The sequence below is a fragment of the Dioscorea cayenensis genome, chromosome 14 (genome assembly GCF_009730915.1).
Source record: "Dioscorea cayenensis subsp. rotundata cultivar TDr96_F1 chromosome 14, TDr96_F1_v2_PseudoChromosome.rev07_lg8_w22 25.fasta, whole genome shotgun sequence".
NCBI classification, from domain to species: Eukaryota; Viridiplantae; Streptophyta; class Magnoliopsida; order Dioscoreales; family Dioscoreaceae; genus Dioscorea; species Dioscorea cayenensis.
In genome coordinates, this window is record NC_052484.1 from 974,297 (window position 1) to 989,501 (window position 15,205).

Genomic DNA, 15,205 nt, shown 5'->3' on the forward strand with positions numbered 1-15,205 from the left:
CTATTCATCGACTATAAAAAAATACATGGTTTTAACACTATTTATAGCATTATTTTATATCCATAATTGTGCTTGTCTCTCTCTATCTTTATCTTTTTCCAACTTCAAACATTATGATAAAGTTTGTGGTTGACAAATTCTTATATATATACATATTTTTACTGTTAAAGCTATGGTCTATAAATTTGCGGTTCTTTAAACCATAAATTATTCATTACTATTTATATTTTAAGGATTAAAACAATTAATGGCTATATATATATATATATATATTCAACATACACTATGGATGTTTTTTAAATAAAAACTTTTGTATAAAAATTGATTTTTTTTGGCATATTATTTTTATAAAAACGATTTAATTTTTTGGTTAAACATGAATATATTTTATTTTTATAATGTAAAAAAATTATTCTTTAAAATGCCAAAAAAAAAACTTCATAATTATTTTTTCACACGGAAGGCTTCATTTAAAAGGAAGCCCATTTCCTACGAGCCCATTCAATTCAAGGCCCAAATGAGACCCATTAGGGGTATTATAGTCTTTTCAGTCACTTTCCAATCTTCTATAAAACGCAGAAGAAAACTAGGGTTTTGCTTCTTAGCCTCCATTTCTCTGCTCTTCTTCTCTCTCGAAGCGGCGGCGAGCGGCGGGAACGATGCCGGCGGGACACGGGGTTCGATCGAGGACGCGGGATCTCTTCGCGAGGCCGTTCAGGAAGAAGGGGTACATCCCCTTGACAACCTACCTCCGCACTTACAAGATCGGCGACTATGTCGACATCAAGGTGAACGGCGCGGTCCACAAGGGAATGCCGCATAAGTTCTACCATGGCCGCACTGGCAAGGTCTGGAATGTCACCAAGCGCGCCATTGGCGTCGAGGTTAACAAGCAGGTATTCATCTCCTCGCCATTCGATGATCTTATGGTTATGATGTTTTGGATCTTGGTTTTTTTGGTTTTATTGGCCTGCTTTATGGTTAATTTCTTTATGATAATGATAAAGTTGAGAACTTGATCCAATGTTGGAAAAATGAATTGAGGTTGTCTCTTGTCACTTTACTATTTTCATTGACTTCTCTGCGTATGATTTGTAGTTTTATTGTGACGTAGTGTCTTGATTTATGGGTAATTCCTTTGTGATAGTGATTGTTTGTTAGAAAGTTGAAATCTTGATGCAAACTTGCAAGTTTATAGAATTTACAGTAAATGTTGTGAAATGTAATGAGATTTTTATTTGGGATCAATATGAGTTTGCCATTCTTATGGAATGCTCATTATCATTAGTGTTTGGGAGCAACTTGAGCTTGGCTAAAAATTTTGGGCTTTCAAATTGAGCTTGGCTTTGGTTTTTGAGCTCAAATTAATTTCAAGCAGTACTCAAGCTGACCTGAACTCTATCGATAGCTTGAAATGTATAAATATATTATAATTTTGTATATATTGAAAACTTTAGAGATTTTGTATTGTTTGTTTATCTTTGAAACAACAATACGCTATAAATGAGTCTTTATCAGCTAATTAAATCTACTCTTAATTTTAATTTTCAGATATAAATATAATTAATTTTAATTTCGAGTTAAATTGAGCCAAACTTGAGCTTTTAAAATTAAAATCGAGCTGACCTTAGGTAGATTTTGTTAGGCTAATTTGAGTTTGAGATATTCAATTTCAAGCCGAGCTCAAATTGGTCCTGGTCTGATCCTGGCTGTTTACAGCCCTATATTTGCAAGGAAAGCTTGGGGTGGATCGTGGATGTTGTGTGGCCAATAGTACTTGTGCTGTTATTAAAGTTTAAATCATATGATTGCATTATTGGTTATCTTATTATCTTCGGGACATGTAGCTGGTGGATATTCATGTGTGAGTCATCAATCATACACACTAGACAAGAGGCATGATATAGCTACTACACATTAATGGATAATGCTTGAACTTCAAGTTGGTGTCATTTCGTTCCATTATTCTTTGTTTGTCATTCCGTCCCTAATGGTGTCTAATTTTATCCTTTTATTGTATTTTGTTAAAAGTATATACACTGATACATTTGAAATCGCTCATGAAAGATCACTGACCTTGTGCTATTCTTCGTTGGCTAGTAATTGACAGTCAGGTTCTTAAGCATTTGTTAGAAAACTGGTGCATTTGAATATGCTTAAAGTGCAAATAATTGGCATGTTTCTTGAGGGCAAGCATGTATTGTTGTATGAGGAAATGTAATGTTTAAGCTAACCTAAAAGCGATTAAATGTCTAATATTTACTATCGGCTACTGCATTCAGGTAGGAAATAGGATCATAAGGAAGAGGATCCATGTCAGAGTGGAGCATGTAATACCTTCAAGATGCACTGAGGAGTTCCGCTTGAGGAAGAAAAAGAACGATGAGCTGAAGGCAGAGGCAAAGGCCCGCGGTGAGAAAATCAGCACCAAAAGACGGCCGGAGGGTCCCAAGCCAGGTTTCATGGTAGAAGGTGCTACACTGGAGACTGTCACTCCCATTCCTTACGACGTGGTTAATGATCTCAAGGGCGGATACTAAGTTGGTTCATGTCATAATTTTCATCAAAATTCTTAGCTTTTCTTATACCCGAAACACTTGTTCTCAACTATTTGTGCTTTGTGGTGTTCTTGGAAGTATTTTGCTTTTTGTCCCAACTGAAAGACTTGTTTTCATGATTATGATAATCAAATCTGTTTTTTTATATTGTCATAAGTTTTCTTGACAGGTTGAATCTAGAAGATATGAAATGTTCATGAGGTTCATGATCATAATCTAGCATATCTGAATCTTTTTAAAATTTTGTCATGTGTACCAATTATCTGACAATTTTTCAATGCGAGTTCAGTGTATGCATTTTCAAGTTTCAGAAGAAAAAAAATACAAAGTTTCATAAATTCCAATGTATCATTGTCTGTACATTATTAAGTTGCAGAAAAAAATATGAAATATCGTTAAGTGCATGGTCAAGAGCTTTTAGACAGATTCATGAACATTAATTGCACTTTTTGTGGTTAATAGAAAGATACATAAAAAGAAAAAAACTCAGAAGGTCAGAACTCAAAGCCAATATCCATTCCTGCCGATACGTCGGGAAAGGAACTGATGATCACTCATACTCCCTCTCAATCTATGAAATGCAGATCTCTTTCTTTTTTTGTTCTCAGAGGACCTGATTTGCTAATCCTCTTTAAATCTCGAACGAATTCGAACCATACTCCATCGACACAAATGAAAATGGAGTGAGTCCATGATTCAATTGAGATGCACTTTCATTCCATGAATTACTCTCATATTCTGCAGCAATGCATGTCTCTTCATTGTTTTCATCCATGCTATTGCATATCAGCTTCAATGCTTGAACTACTTCTCCCATGAATGGCCTTTGAGATGGTTCCGAGTGAACACACATGGACGCAATTACAGCGACTTTGGCCAAGTTATCAAAGTCGAAATTTCCATGGAGCGAAGGGTCTACTAGTTTCTGTAATCCTTCTTGGCTGGTGAGCAGCGGGCGTGCCCATGTCACAAGGTTCTCCGAACCTTGAGGCTGTGACATGTCCACCGGCTTTCTACCTGTGAGAAGCTCGACCAACACTACACCATAACTATAGACATCACTCTTCACTAGTAAATGCCCCGTCATTGCGTATTCCGGTGCCACATACCTGTTCACAAACAAAAATTTTCTTCATTTTCAAAACCGAAACGTTCAGTTATGTTAGGAATTTCTAATGAATTACCCGAAAGTTCCCATGACTCTTGTGGAAATATGTTTGCTTCCTTCTGATGCTTCCTTTGCCAAGCCGAAGTCTGAAACCTTTGGAGTGAAATCATCCTTCAATAGAACATTACTCGCCTTAAAATCACGGTGAATGACACAAGGATTCGAGTCTTCATGCAGATATGCCAATGCTCTTGCGGCACCGAGTGCGATCTTCAACCGAGCATCCCAATCAAGAAGTCCCTTCCACTTGTCGACACCTAAAAAAAACAGAAGAACATGCAGTTAAAAATAAATTATTTGGGTTGTATAGTTATAGTATCGGCATGATCAGTAAATGTACCATGTAAATGAGACTCCACACTTCCATTGCTAACAAGCTCAAACACGAGGCATCGAATGTTTCCTTCAATGCATATACCGATCAATTTGACAAGATTGCGATGGTGAAGTCGGCTGAGCATCTCAATCTCCGCAACAAACTCGCGTTGTCCATTATGGTCCTTTCTTGTAAGCAACTTCACGGCGACCTCACTTTCATCCTCCATGATCCCATGGTAAACACGGCCAAATCCACCTTCACCTAGAACTTTTTCAGAGCTAAATGTATCAGTTGCCTTCTCGAGCTCAGACAAGGAAAACGTCTTTACTGAAGCAGGAAGAGTAGCAACATTTGAAGCAAAAGACATCGATCTCGAACTTGTAACAGCACTAGGAGATTGGATAGACCTAATGCCTGCATAATATAATACAGATACATAAGGTAACATCCAAATACACCGAACAACAAACAACAATCGAGCATGTCTTTACCGTCTGTCTTGCTTGTTGAAGTGGCAAATGTAGCAGCAATAGCAGATTGTGATCTTCCTACACTCTTCAACTTCCATAGTACAAAACTCACCCCAAAACACACCAAGGCAAAGGAACAAATAGTGAACACAATAATGGCGATACTTGCGCTGTTCATACTATGCTTCTTTCTAGGCGGTACATTTGCCGATATAGGATCTTCATGACTTCCAATGGTGGACGGGATGCTACCTGATGATCCTCCTGGCATTGGTGGAGAAGGAGGAAGTCCTGAGATCATGTTACAAGAATTAACAACAAAATGAAATCGATGACACATGGATAACAAGATTAAAATTAATGGATGCATAAGATTACCAGGATAAAGAACATATATCACATTGTAATCACCGAAAAGCGAGACATTTATCGGCACCTTCTTTTGCCAAAATCTCTCATAAATCAGAAATGCAGTCATGTTATCAAACTTTCCCTCAAGTGGCACCAAATCAATAGTAACTGCTGCTTTTTCAGTATTTCGGGCACTAGCACCAGCACCCATTATTCTGATTTGGCTTTGTTTCAGATATGTTCCTGCTGCAATCTCAACTTCTAGCTCAGGAATCATGGTAAAGAGTTGATATGGAGCAACACCAAGATCAATCTCAACTTGAACAGGGTACACACAAGCACATGGTGAACCAATTGGAGTTAGAGTGAGTGGATCAGAGCATGATATTCCTTCACAATCTACCAACAAAAAATTCCAAAAATCACAAACAATGAACAATAACACAACACAAGCTGAGAAATTTCCGCATCAAACCTTGGATTTGAGGAGGAGCACTGTGGTGATACTTTGACAAAGAAGAACTAACTATGAAAAATCAACAAAAATGAGTTAGATACAGCAGTTGGAAAACATCAAATTGAAGTCTTGCTTTTGTCAAAGGAAAAATTCAATACCACTATGTCTAGGAGAATGAATTGGTCTCACTGCCAATGGTGGATAACTTGGAGGTATACCTCTTGCTACAAAGTACAAACTCATCAAAATGCTAAATTTAGTTCTCAAGTTATCAAATTTCAACTCTCTGAGGAAAACAAACAAACATCTTATGAACAAGAATGAGAAAGAGAGATAGATATACATACCAGGACAAGGAGAGACAAAGAACAAGACACAGAGTACAAAGACTATCAAAAGGGGCATCACTGGAAGATGTTCTCCAGTTCTAACTTCCCATATTCATCAAGCCACCATTGCCAACATTCCTTAGCTGCAAGAAAAGGTGGCAGCCATGAAAAAGGTCAAATAAAGCTTCAAGATTCAAACTTTAAGCTTGAGATCTGTAAATCTCAATGAAAGAGCAAGAGAATTGCAAAGAAGATGGTAGGTTTGATGCTGATGTGGAGATTTGAAAGAGCAAAAGTTAAGCTAAAGTAGTGCAAGGACTTCTACGTTCCAACTGTTTGACTCCTGACAAACAAACACACAATCTAAAAAAACAAACAACATCAACAAGACACCAGCTTTTTGTTTTTTTCTTTTTTCTTTTTTTTTTTGTTTTTTGTTTTTTGTTTTTATCAATTAATTCTCGCAATAAAAAAATAGATATAAACTTTTTTTAACTTTTTTCTTTTAAAAAAATGGTTTTTTTAGCTATAATGGAAATTTGATGTATAGTGAGGGTTTCTATGCAAATCAGGGATTTTTTTTTCTTTGTTTTGTTTTTATTTTTATTTTTATTTTTTCAAGTAACTTTTCAACATACATTTTTCTAAAACAAATTTAAATGGTTGATTGATAATTTTGCATCTCAAAAACAAAAAAAAAGAACTTTAATTGATTTTTTTTATTTTTTATTTATTGCAATAATTAAACAAAAGACTATAAGAATATTTTCAAATTTTTTTCTAAATTAATATTTTATTTATCATAATTATTAATAGTGATTTATATTTTTTATTTTTTATAATGTAATTTATTATTTAATAACAATAATAAAAAAATTATGATTTTACTCCGGCCCTATTTTCACTAAGACCGTCTTCGTCGAAATATAGCTAAGAGTTTTCTCAAAAAAATAAAAATAATAAATAAATAAAAACTATGAGTTAGGTGAGAATTTTATTAGCTAAAAGCCAGGAAGTTTAACTTTTGTTCATTGTTTACCTTTTTTTTTTAGTTTTTTCTCCAATTAGACGTCAAATACGTAATATATTTATATATTGAAAAAAAAAATAGTTTTCAAATATAAATAAAAATTAGATAAGGGTTTGAATTGCAAAAAGACAGGGAGAGAATGGGTCCGGGTCCAGCAAACGATGAAAGAGACATCACGTCCGATGAACGATCTTTATAATTAATGCTGATCTTGATGTATTTGGACGGCTGATATTGATATTTGCTCCTTAAGTTGTTTATCACCGTTCGTTTATAGATTTAAATGCATCGAGATTGGGAATTTGAATTCAATGAGCCCACGTGGGAAACGCGTGAGTTTACCGCGTCTAGTGGTCGGCCCAAGCCGCCCCCCAGCTTGCTCTGCATCGAGCGCCAGCTTCTGCCTCGAGATTCGTGCACGTTATCTTCCAAACATGTGAAAACATATTATAAATAAATAAATAAATAAAAACTTTTGGCTTTTATAATTCCGATCATTTCATATAATCTTATTTTTATCAACCTTTAAATTTTTTTTAATAAGATCTATAAATCATGATTTTATTAAAAATAAATAAATATAAAGATCAAGTAGAGAAAATGAGTAAAAATAAAATAAATTATTCATTTGATGTGTAACGAAAGTGAAAAAAAAAAGTTAATATTTAATATAGAAATAAAAACAATAATTAGACAAAAACTATTACCCGATAGAAGAACACAATACAATAAGAAAGACGAGCTGGTTTAAATGATAGTAGTTAGATTCTAAGTGTCAATGGTTGCATGTCAGATTTTGAATGTCAAAATCATATACCCTGAGTTAATATCTAAAATAGAAAAAAAAAAAGCTATTATCGGACAAAACGATACAACACGACAAGAAAAATTACGTGACAAAAGTCAGATCCTGAATGTCAAAAGTTACATATCAAATTTTTAAGTGTCAAAAATTGCACATCAAATTTAATTATCAGAATTCCACATCTCAAATATCAAAGCCGTTTTCTCAGATTTGGAGTACTTTTCAACAATTTCATGTATTATTTTTTTCTTAAATATCGGAGAATTAATTGTTTTTTTTCCATGGGTAATTTTTTTATTAATTATTAAAAAATGTTATTTTAGTGATAACAAACTTATTCTTATGACAATGAAGGAATAAAAAGCATTACATACAACAAACAAATTCTTGTCCGATATCAAGTATCAAAATCCCTCCAAGACAAGCAAACCACCCCATTTTACGCCACGTGTCACAATCATAACCACAATCAGCAACGAAACATCCAGCACATCCCTCGTGATCACCAATCCATGATTCCCATCTCCATCACGACACGCGTCCTTTAATCGTGATACACGTGGGACATTCTCATTCGTCCACGACCACAACAAACAGCAAAAGCACCTTCTCTGAATCTTCATCTCATCGAGATCGTTAAAAACACACATCTCAAAGCAACATCTACGGCAGATACCGCCTATTTAGATCCACCCAATCCAAGCCGTTGATTCCCTTACACCGCAAACCAAAGTCCACGTGGCGATCAAGAGAGGATCAAAAGCTTTTCGAGATTCTTATAAAACGCCGACCTTTTCTTTCTACATTTCAGAGTACCAAAATCAAAAAACAAAACTTCAGAGAAAAGATCGAGTTTTTCATGGCGTTCAACATCGCTCACCAGCTCGGATCCCTCGCCGCCGCGCCGATCTCCGACGCCGCCGGCGGTCAAACGGCAGACCCTTCGCCGGCGTCGACGCTGTGGAAACCACCGATGGCGCAGGCGAATCTACGGTGCCGGATCAGTCGAGCTGGAAACCCAGATCTGGATGGAGTTTCCCCTCCTCTCAGCCCTTGCCGCTCTCCTGCCTCCGCTCTCACTCCAATCCGGCAAGACCTCAGCGTCGCCTGCCAGGCCCTCGTCGCCGATCCATCTCCGGCGGTGGAGACCGACGATGCGGTGAGTAGTCGTCATCAAAGTCGAAAGGGGGTTCCAGTGTTCGTGATGCTGCCTTTGGATACGGTGAAACCAGGGGGAGGGTTGAAAAGGAGGAAAGCGATGAATGCGAGCTTGATGGCGTTGAAGAACGCCGGTGTAGAGGGTGTGATGGTTGATGTTTGGTGGGGGATCGTTGAGAGAGATCGGCCGGGGGAGTACGATTGGGGTGGCTACTCCGATCTCATGCTCATGGCTCATCGCCATGGATTGAAGGTCCAGGCCGTGATGTCGTTCCACCAGTGCGGCGGCAATGTCGGTGACTCTTGCACGTGCGATCTCTTTTCTCTCCATTTTCAGCTTCTTTTTTTATTTTTTTAAAATTTTTTTCTTGCTTTTTTTTTAATTTATGATCGATTTAATATATAATTATATAATTATTGAACTTTTTTTGGGCTTTATTTATTTTCCCTGATTTTTATTTTATTTTTTTAATTATCTTCTCGCTTTTTTGGAATTTATAATCGATTTAATATATAAATATATAAATATTGAACTTCTTTTGGGCTTTATTTATTTTCCCCAATTTTTATTTTATTTTTTTAATTATCTTCTCGTTTTTTTGGAATTTATAATCGATTTAATATATAAATATATAATTATTGAACTTGGCTTTATTTATTTTCCCCGATTTTTATTTTATTTTTTTAATTATCTTCTCTCTTTTTTGGAATTTATGATTGATTTAATATAAATATATAATTATTGAATTTCTCTTTCATTTTATTTATTTATTGGTTAATTTTATTATTATGGATAAGAAATTGTGTTCATTAATTTTATTATTTTTAAGAATAATAATTTTATCCATAGATTTTATAATTTATTCATCTCAATTATTTTTTTATTGTTTTATTCGGTTGGAATATTTTTATATTTATTATTTTTTTTATAAAAAAATATATAATTTTTAGAAAACCATTTATTTATGGACATATCTATCGACGTTTATTAATATTGGTTGTTGAATTATGATCCAAGCATTTATAGTTAAAAAATCTATGGATTTTAAATGTTTTGTTTAATTTTTATAATTCTGTTTATTAGATTATAAATTAAAAAATGCAATATTAATTTCGTACAAATCACGTGACTCTTCACGTGATTGATTGAAACGGTGCACCGCCCATGTGAATCGTCACGTGTGGTAAGTGATTGGTCAATTGACAAATCAAAGGATTCAAAGCCATTCAAAATTAATCGTACGGCTAGAATAAAAGTATATTCTTTTTATTAACTTGTGCTTGGGGTACAGGATACCGCTGCCAAAATGGGTTTTGGAGGAGATGGAGAAAGACCCAGACTTGGCGTACACGGACCAATGGGGTCGTCGGAACTACGAGTACGTCTCACTGGGCTGTGACACGCTCCCGGTCCTCAAAGACCGATCACCGGTTCAGTGCTACTCCGACTTCATGCGCGCATTCAAGGACCAGTTCAAAGACTTCCTCGGCTCCACCATCGTGGTACATTCCCCTTTTTTTTTTCTTTTTTTTTTGATGATTTAATTTGGATGAAGGTGTGTGTTTATATAATAATAAAAAGTATTAAGTATTGTAAAAAAGGAGCAACCTTTACTTAGTTTAGGGGTTGTAAATAAATAAAGTTTGGTTTTTTATGTAGAAAGATGACAAGTGGAGTTGTTTGTGTGGTTGCAGGAAATCCAGGTCGGTATGGGGCCAGCTGGGGAGCTGAGGTATCCGTCATATCCGGAGCTTAATGGCACCTGGAAGTTTCCTGGAATTGGTGCTTTTCAGTGCTATGATAAGGTTTGCCAAGCTTGTATTTTTACACGTTTCCTTCCGTTGCTTTCGTTATGGATTACATATCTTGAAATGTTATTCACCACACAATTAACCTTGTAGAATTTGCTTTGGATATGCCCAATTTGTTCTGAAACTTGTGACATCAACTTCTCAGATATTGCTGTTTACTATATGCTTGTTTTGTGTTTATCATTTCGATAATATGTGTATACTTCACTTATATGTTTGATGTTGAATTAGAAGTAAATAGATAATTTGGTGTGCTGTTGATTGTAGTACAGTGATGAAGTTAATTTCCTATTGATAATTTTCATTATATTGTACTTGGCCATATTTTTATTTTACTGTTTAGTAAATTTATCTCTAGTAAAAGTAATTAAAGTTTACAAAAAGATACTAAATGAATAATAACTTTGTCATGTTAGTAGTGTTAAATGATAAAATCAGAGATCTATTTTTTGTGTAGGCATGATTGTCATCAACATTAATTGTCATGTTACTGCAATAGATGCAGATAGATAAATTCAGTCCATCCAACTTCTTTTTTTCCCCCAAAAAATAGGCCCATCCAACTTCATCTAAGATATATATATATATATATATATATATTCTTATCTCTCTGATACTCAATCAGCTAGAAGACAGATAAATTGTGACAATTAATCTCATGTTTTAACCTTAATTTTATTACAATCTCTTGTAATCTCTGTATTATATCATTGCTTTCGTTTATACTATAATTGTTACTTTGGTTATACCTTATATATATTAAATGCTCCTCTTATATATATAATTATATTATTATCAGTTGAGTCTCCGCATCACATTCTTAGGTTAGTCATTATTAATTCTACATAGTTGTTCAATGTTACTCCATCTGTTTAATATTTTAATACTAAACTCAATCCATTCAACTATAATTTAATCACAAGTCCATTGAATCACTTCTTATCAACATTTTTATTTTTATCTATTGCACAGATAATCAATACTATTGGTACAAATTAAACTTTCAAAATGAATAATACTTTGTTACTCGACTACAGTATATGCTGAGCAGCCTGAAAGTAGCAGCAGAAGCAGCTGGAAAACCAGAATGGGGACACAGCGGGCCAACAGATGCTGGGTCCTACAACAACTGGCCGGAAGATGTCCCATTCTTCCGCCGTGAAGGTGGCGGCTGGAACTGCCCATACGGCGACTTCTTCCTCACTTGGTACTCCCAAATGCTTCTCAACCATGGTGAACTCATCCTCTCCGCCGCCACCACCATCTTCTCCTCCACCAATACCGTCATCTCCGTCAAAGTTGCCGGCATTCACTGGCACTACGGCACTCGTTCTCACGCACCTGAACTCACTGCCGGTTACTACAACACTCGTTTTAACAACGGTTACCTCCCAATTGCTCGCATGCTCGCCCGCCACGGTGCAATCTTCAACTTCACTTGTGTAGAGATGAAGGATTGGGAGCAGCCTGCCGAGGCCATGTGCCGTCCTGAAGCTCTAGTGAGGCAAGTAGCCGAGGCTGCACGTGAGGCCGGTGTTGGCCTTGCCGGAGAGAATGCATTGCCAAGGTACGACGAGGGCAGCTCATGAGCAGATACTTAAAAACAGCATTGAGAAATGATGGTGATGATGAAGGATTGAAGATGGTTGGGTTTACTTATTTGAGAATGGGAATGGATTTGTTTCATCCTGAGAATTGGAGAAAGTTTGCTGCATTTGTGCAGAGAATGGCAGATGGGTGTCCACAAGAGACACTGAAGAAGGTTGATAAGGCTGTGCATGAAACAAGGCCTTGGGTGCAAGAGGCTCTCATGATGAGTAAGTAGTTTTTTAATTCTTACTCATTAGATATATATATATATATATACATATGAGTATTGTGTGTCTCATGATGTATATTTGTTAATGCACTGTTATGATGGCATCCTTAGCAGTAAAAGAGAATTATAATAAAAATGGAGGGTTGGTTTGGAGGGTTTTTGTCTCCTCAACCCTGGAAAATTGCCATGGTTGTAATATGCTTACTGGTTCCTTGTGTTTTCTATGGAAAGGTTTATTTGTTTGAAGTTGTTTATGTGTGAAGTTGTTTATGTGTGAATTTGTTTATAGTTGGCCTCAAGGTAATGCTCAATTTGATATCATTTTGGAGGTAATGCTTAATTTGATATCATTTCGGATTTCTTGATATCTCTCTCTCTCTCTCTCTCTCTCTCTCTATATATATATATATATATATATATAATTCGTAGAATGTTCGAATTTGAGCACAGTAATAATTATGGAGCTACAGTGAAGATTAATTAGGGTTAAGTTGGGCAAATTATTTTTAAATTTTTTAAAATTACTGTAAGTCTAGTAGAAAGAGGGTTAAATGTCGTATCTCACTTTTCACTTTGTTATTATTTATCAGCATAGTGACAGACGTTCGTAGTCTTAGATGATGGATATTTATATATATATCTATGTATGTTTATATATTTATGTACCAAAGGGTTTAGTATTAATGATATAAAACAAATGAGTGTGAGATATTTAATGTATAGTATTTTTATTTGAACCTTATATCATGATCGTAATAAATAATAATGAATAAATTAATCTTAGTTGTCCAATTTTATTTGTATTAGATCTATAATTGAAACACAAAAAACTTAAACTAAACCAAAATCACAGCTGAACAATCAGGGTACTATGCTCAAACACTATTGAGAGTACTGTTTATGCACCCATCTATTCCTATCTTTTTTATCTTTATTCTCCCTCAAAATTTTTTAAATCTAGGGACAAACTCCCCAAGATGATCTTTCCTCTGTATATATATATATATATTTTAAAAAGAAAATAAAGTTTAGATAAAGAGATATGGCAAATGAGTAGTGATCCCACGGACTCGAGTCCGTGGGATCTAAAGTGCAACCGAGACGTGGCTGTTATTCTTTTGCTTTTTATAAAAAACTATTTTTGCCAGTCTCCATGAAGCTTAAACTATAAAAATAATAAATAAAAGGGTATTCCGGACATTTTGCTTTTAACCACACTAATAGCTTATTTCCTTTCTCGTTGTTTTTCCTCTTTTTGTTATGCAACTCGGTGAGGCCTGCGGAGAGAAATGGTGGCTGTCGTCGCTGTCGTGGATGTTGGATTGGTTGAAGCGAATGCCCGAACAGATAAAGCAGGCCAAACGCCGCATGGCCGAGGCTGCAGGCCATGTGACCCACCGCACGAGGAAGCCGGGATAGTCGGTGCAGTCCAAGGTGCAGGAGTCTGGCCGGTGATCGGAGTAATGTGTTCAACTCTTGGAATAAATGAATGAATGAATAGATAAATAAATAAGTTTCCTTTTTAGACTTTTTAGATGATGTGAGATTACTGATGTAAATGGTGATTTTTGTTCCTAGTTAACTTAAGTTGCAGAAAAAGAAAAGAGTTGGAAAGAATGATGAATGGTTTAATTAAGTTGAAGGAAAAGCAAAGAAAAATAAAGAATGATGAATTGCAAAACCAAGTGTAACGAATGAATCAAATATCTCCCACCATTCACCCTGATAAACAATAGATATAAAAGTGGACATCACAAGGAACAAATTTCTTATAAACATCAAGACTCAAAAACTCACTCAGTTAATCGGGAAAAATTCATACAAGGAGAGACTCAACAGAAAAAAACTTAGAAAAAGAAGAAAAAAGAAGACGAAAAGAAAGGGAAAAGAAGTTAATTTGGCAGGGTGGTTAAAAGCAAATGTCCGAATACCCTTTGTTTATTATTTTTTTATAATTTAAGCTTCATGGAGCCTGGCAAATATAGTTTTTTATAAAAAGCAAAAGCAGCCACGTCTCGGTTGCGCTTTAGATCCCACGGACTCGAGTCCGTGGGATCACTACTCGTGTTATTATTAGGGATGGCCATTTGTAGTGATCCCACGGACTCGAGTCCGTGGGATCTAAAAGCGCATATCGAGATGTGGGTCGCACGCAGCCCACGCCTTTTGCTTTTTATAAAAAACTATATTTGCCAGGCTCCATGAATCTTAAATTATAAAAATAATAAACAAAGGGTATTCCGGACATTTGCTTTAACCACACTGCCAAATTAACATCTTCTTTCCCTTTCTTTTCGTCTTCTTCTTTTTCTTCTTTTTTTCTAAGTTTTTTTTTTTTCTGTTGTGTCTCTCCTTGTATGAATTTTCCTGATTAACTGAGTGAGTTTTGAGTCTTGATGTTTATAAGAAATTTGTTCCTTGTGATGTCCACTTTATATCTATTGTTTATCAGGGTGAATGGTGGGAGATATTTGATTCATTCGTTACACTTGGTTTTGCAATTCATCATTCTTTATTTTTCTTTGCTTTTCCTTCAACTTAATTAAACCATTCATCATTCTTTGCAACTCTTTTCTTTTCTGCAACTTAAGTTAACTAGGAACAAAATCACCATTTACATTCCAAGTAATCTCACATCATCTAAAAGTCTAAAAAAGGAAACTTATTTATTTATCTATTCATTGATTCATTTATTCCAAGAGTTGAACACATTACTCCGATCACCGCCGACTCTGCATCTTGACTCGCACCGACCGCCCGGCTTCCTCGCATGGTGGATCGTATGGCTCGCACCGGCCATGCGGCGTTTGGCCTGCTTTATCTGTTCGGGCATTCGCTTCAACCAATCCAACATCCACGACAGCGACGACAGCCACCGTTTCTCTCCGCACGCCTCACCGAATTGCATAACAAAGAGGAAAAAACAACG

At 35.7% G+C, this 15,205-nt stretch overlaps 3 protein-coding genes across 3 annotated transcripts; 2 read left to right on the forward strand and 1 right to left on the reverse strand.

The window, feature by feature from the left end:
- The first annotated feature begins 595 nt into the window (after nt 1–595).
- LOC120275234 (60S ribosomal protein L21-1) lies at nt 596–2,705 on the forward strand. Its single transcript, XM_039281759.1, has 2 exons — nt 596–896; nt 2,283–2,705. Exons 1-2 carry the CDS (start codon nt 660–662, stop codon nt 2,538–2,540), a joined length of 495 nt encoding a protein of 164 aa, XP_039137693.1. The 5' UTR covers nt 596–659; the 3' UTR covers nt 2,541–2,705.
- A 484-nt stretch (nt 2,706–3,189) lies between these two features.
- Nucleotides 3,190–6,002, reverse strand: LOC120275547 (receptor-like serine/threonine-protein kinase ALE2). The gene is made up of 8 exons (XM_039282164.1): nt 5,671–6,002; nt 5,482–5,547; nt 5,342–5,392; nt 4,894–5,265; nt 4,537–4,806; nt 4,067–4,459; nt 3,743–3,983; nt 3,190–3,667 (listed from the first exon to the last, which is right to left on the reverse strand). Exons 1-8 carry the CDS (start codon nt 5,726–5,728, stop codon nt 3,190–3,192), a joined length of 1,929 nt encoding a protein of 642 aa, XP_039138098.1. The 5' UTR covers nt 5,729–6,002.
- Nucleotides 6,003–8,304: 2,302 nt separating this feature from the next.
- On the forward strand, nt 8,305–12,457 carry LOC120275223 (beta-amylase 1, chloroplastic-like). Its single transcript, XM_039281747.1, is given in 6 exon segments — nt 8,305–8,954; nt 9,938–10,148; nt 10,341–10,451; nt 11,495–12,034; nt 12,036–12,074; nt 12,076–12,457. Coding segments are annotated over 6 exon segments (1,716 nt in total). The 5' UTR covers nt 8,305–8,346; the 3' UTR covers nt 12,283–12,457.
- The last annotated feature ends 2,748 nt before the right edge of the window (nt 12,458–15,205 follow it).

Coding starts and splice junctions, on each gene's coding strand:
- LOC120275234 (XM_039281759.1), top strand. CDS start 660: ATGCCGGCGGGACACGGGGTTCGATCGAGGACGCGGGATCTCTTCGCG. Junction 897..2,282: donor GCGTCGAGGTTAACAAGCAG/GTATTCATCTCC, acceptor TACTGCATTCAG/GTAGGAAATAGGATCATAAG.
- LOC120275547 (XM_039282164.1), bottom strand. CDS start 5,728: ATGCCCCTTTTGATAGTCTTTGTACTCTGTGTCTTGTTCTTTGTCTCT. Junction 5,393..5,481: donor TCATTCTCCTAGACATAGTG/GTATTGAATTTT, acceptor GATTTTTCATAG/TTAGTTCTTCTTTGTCAAAG. Junction 5,266..5,341: donor TGCTCCTCCTCAAATCCAAG/GTTTGATGCGGA, acceptor TTTTGTTGGTAG/ATTGTGAAGGAATATCATGC.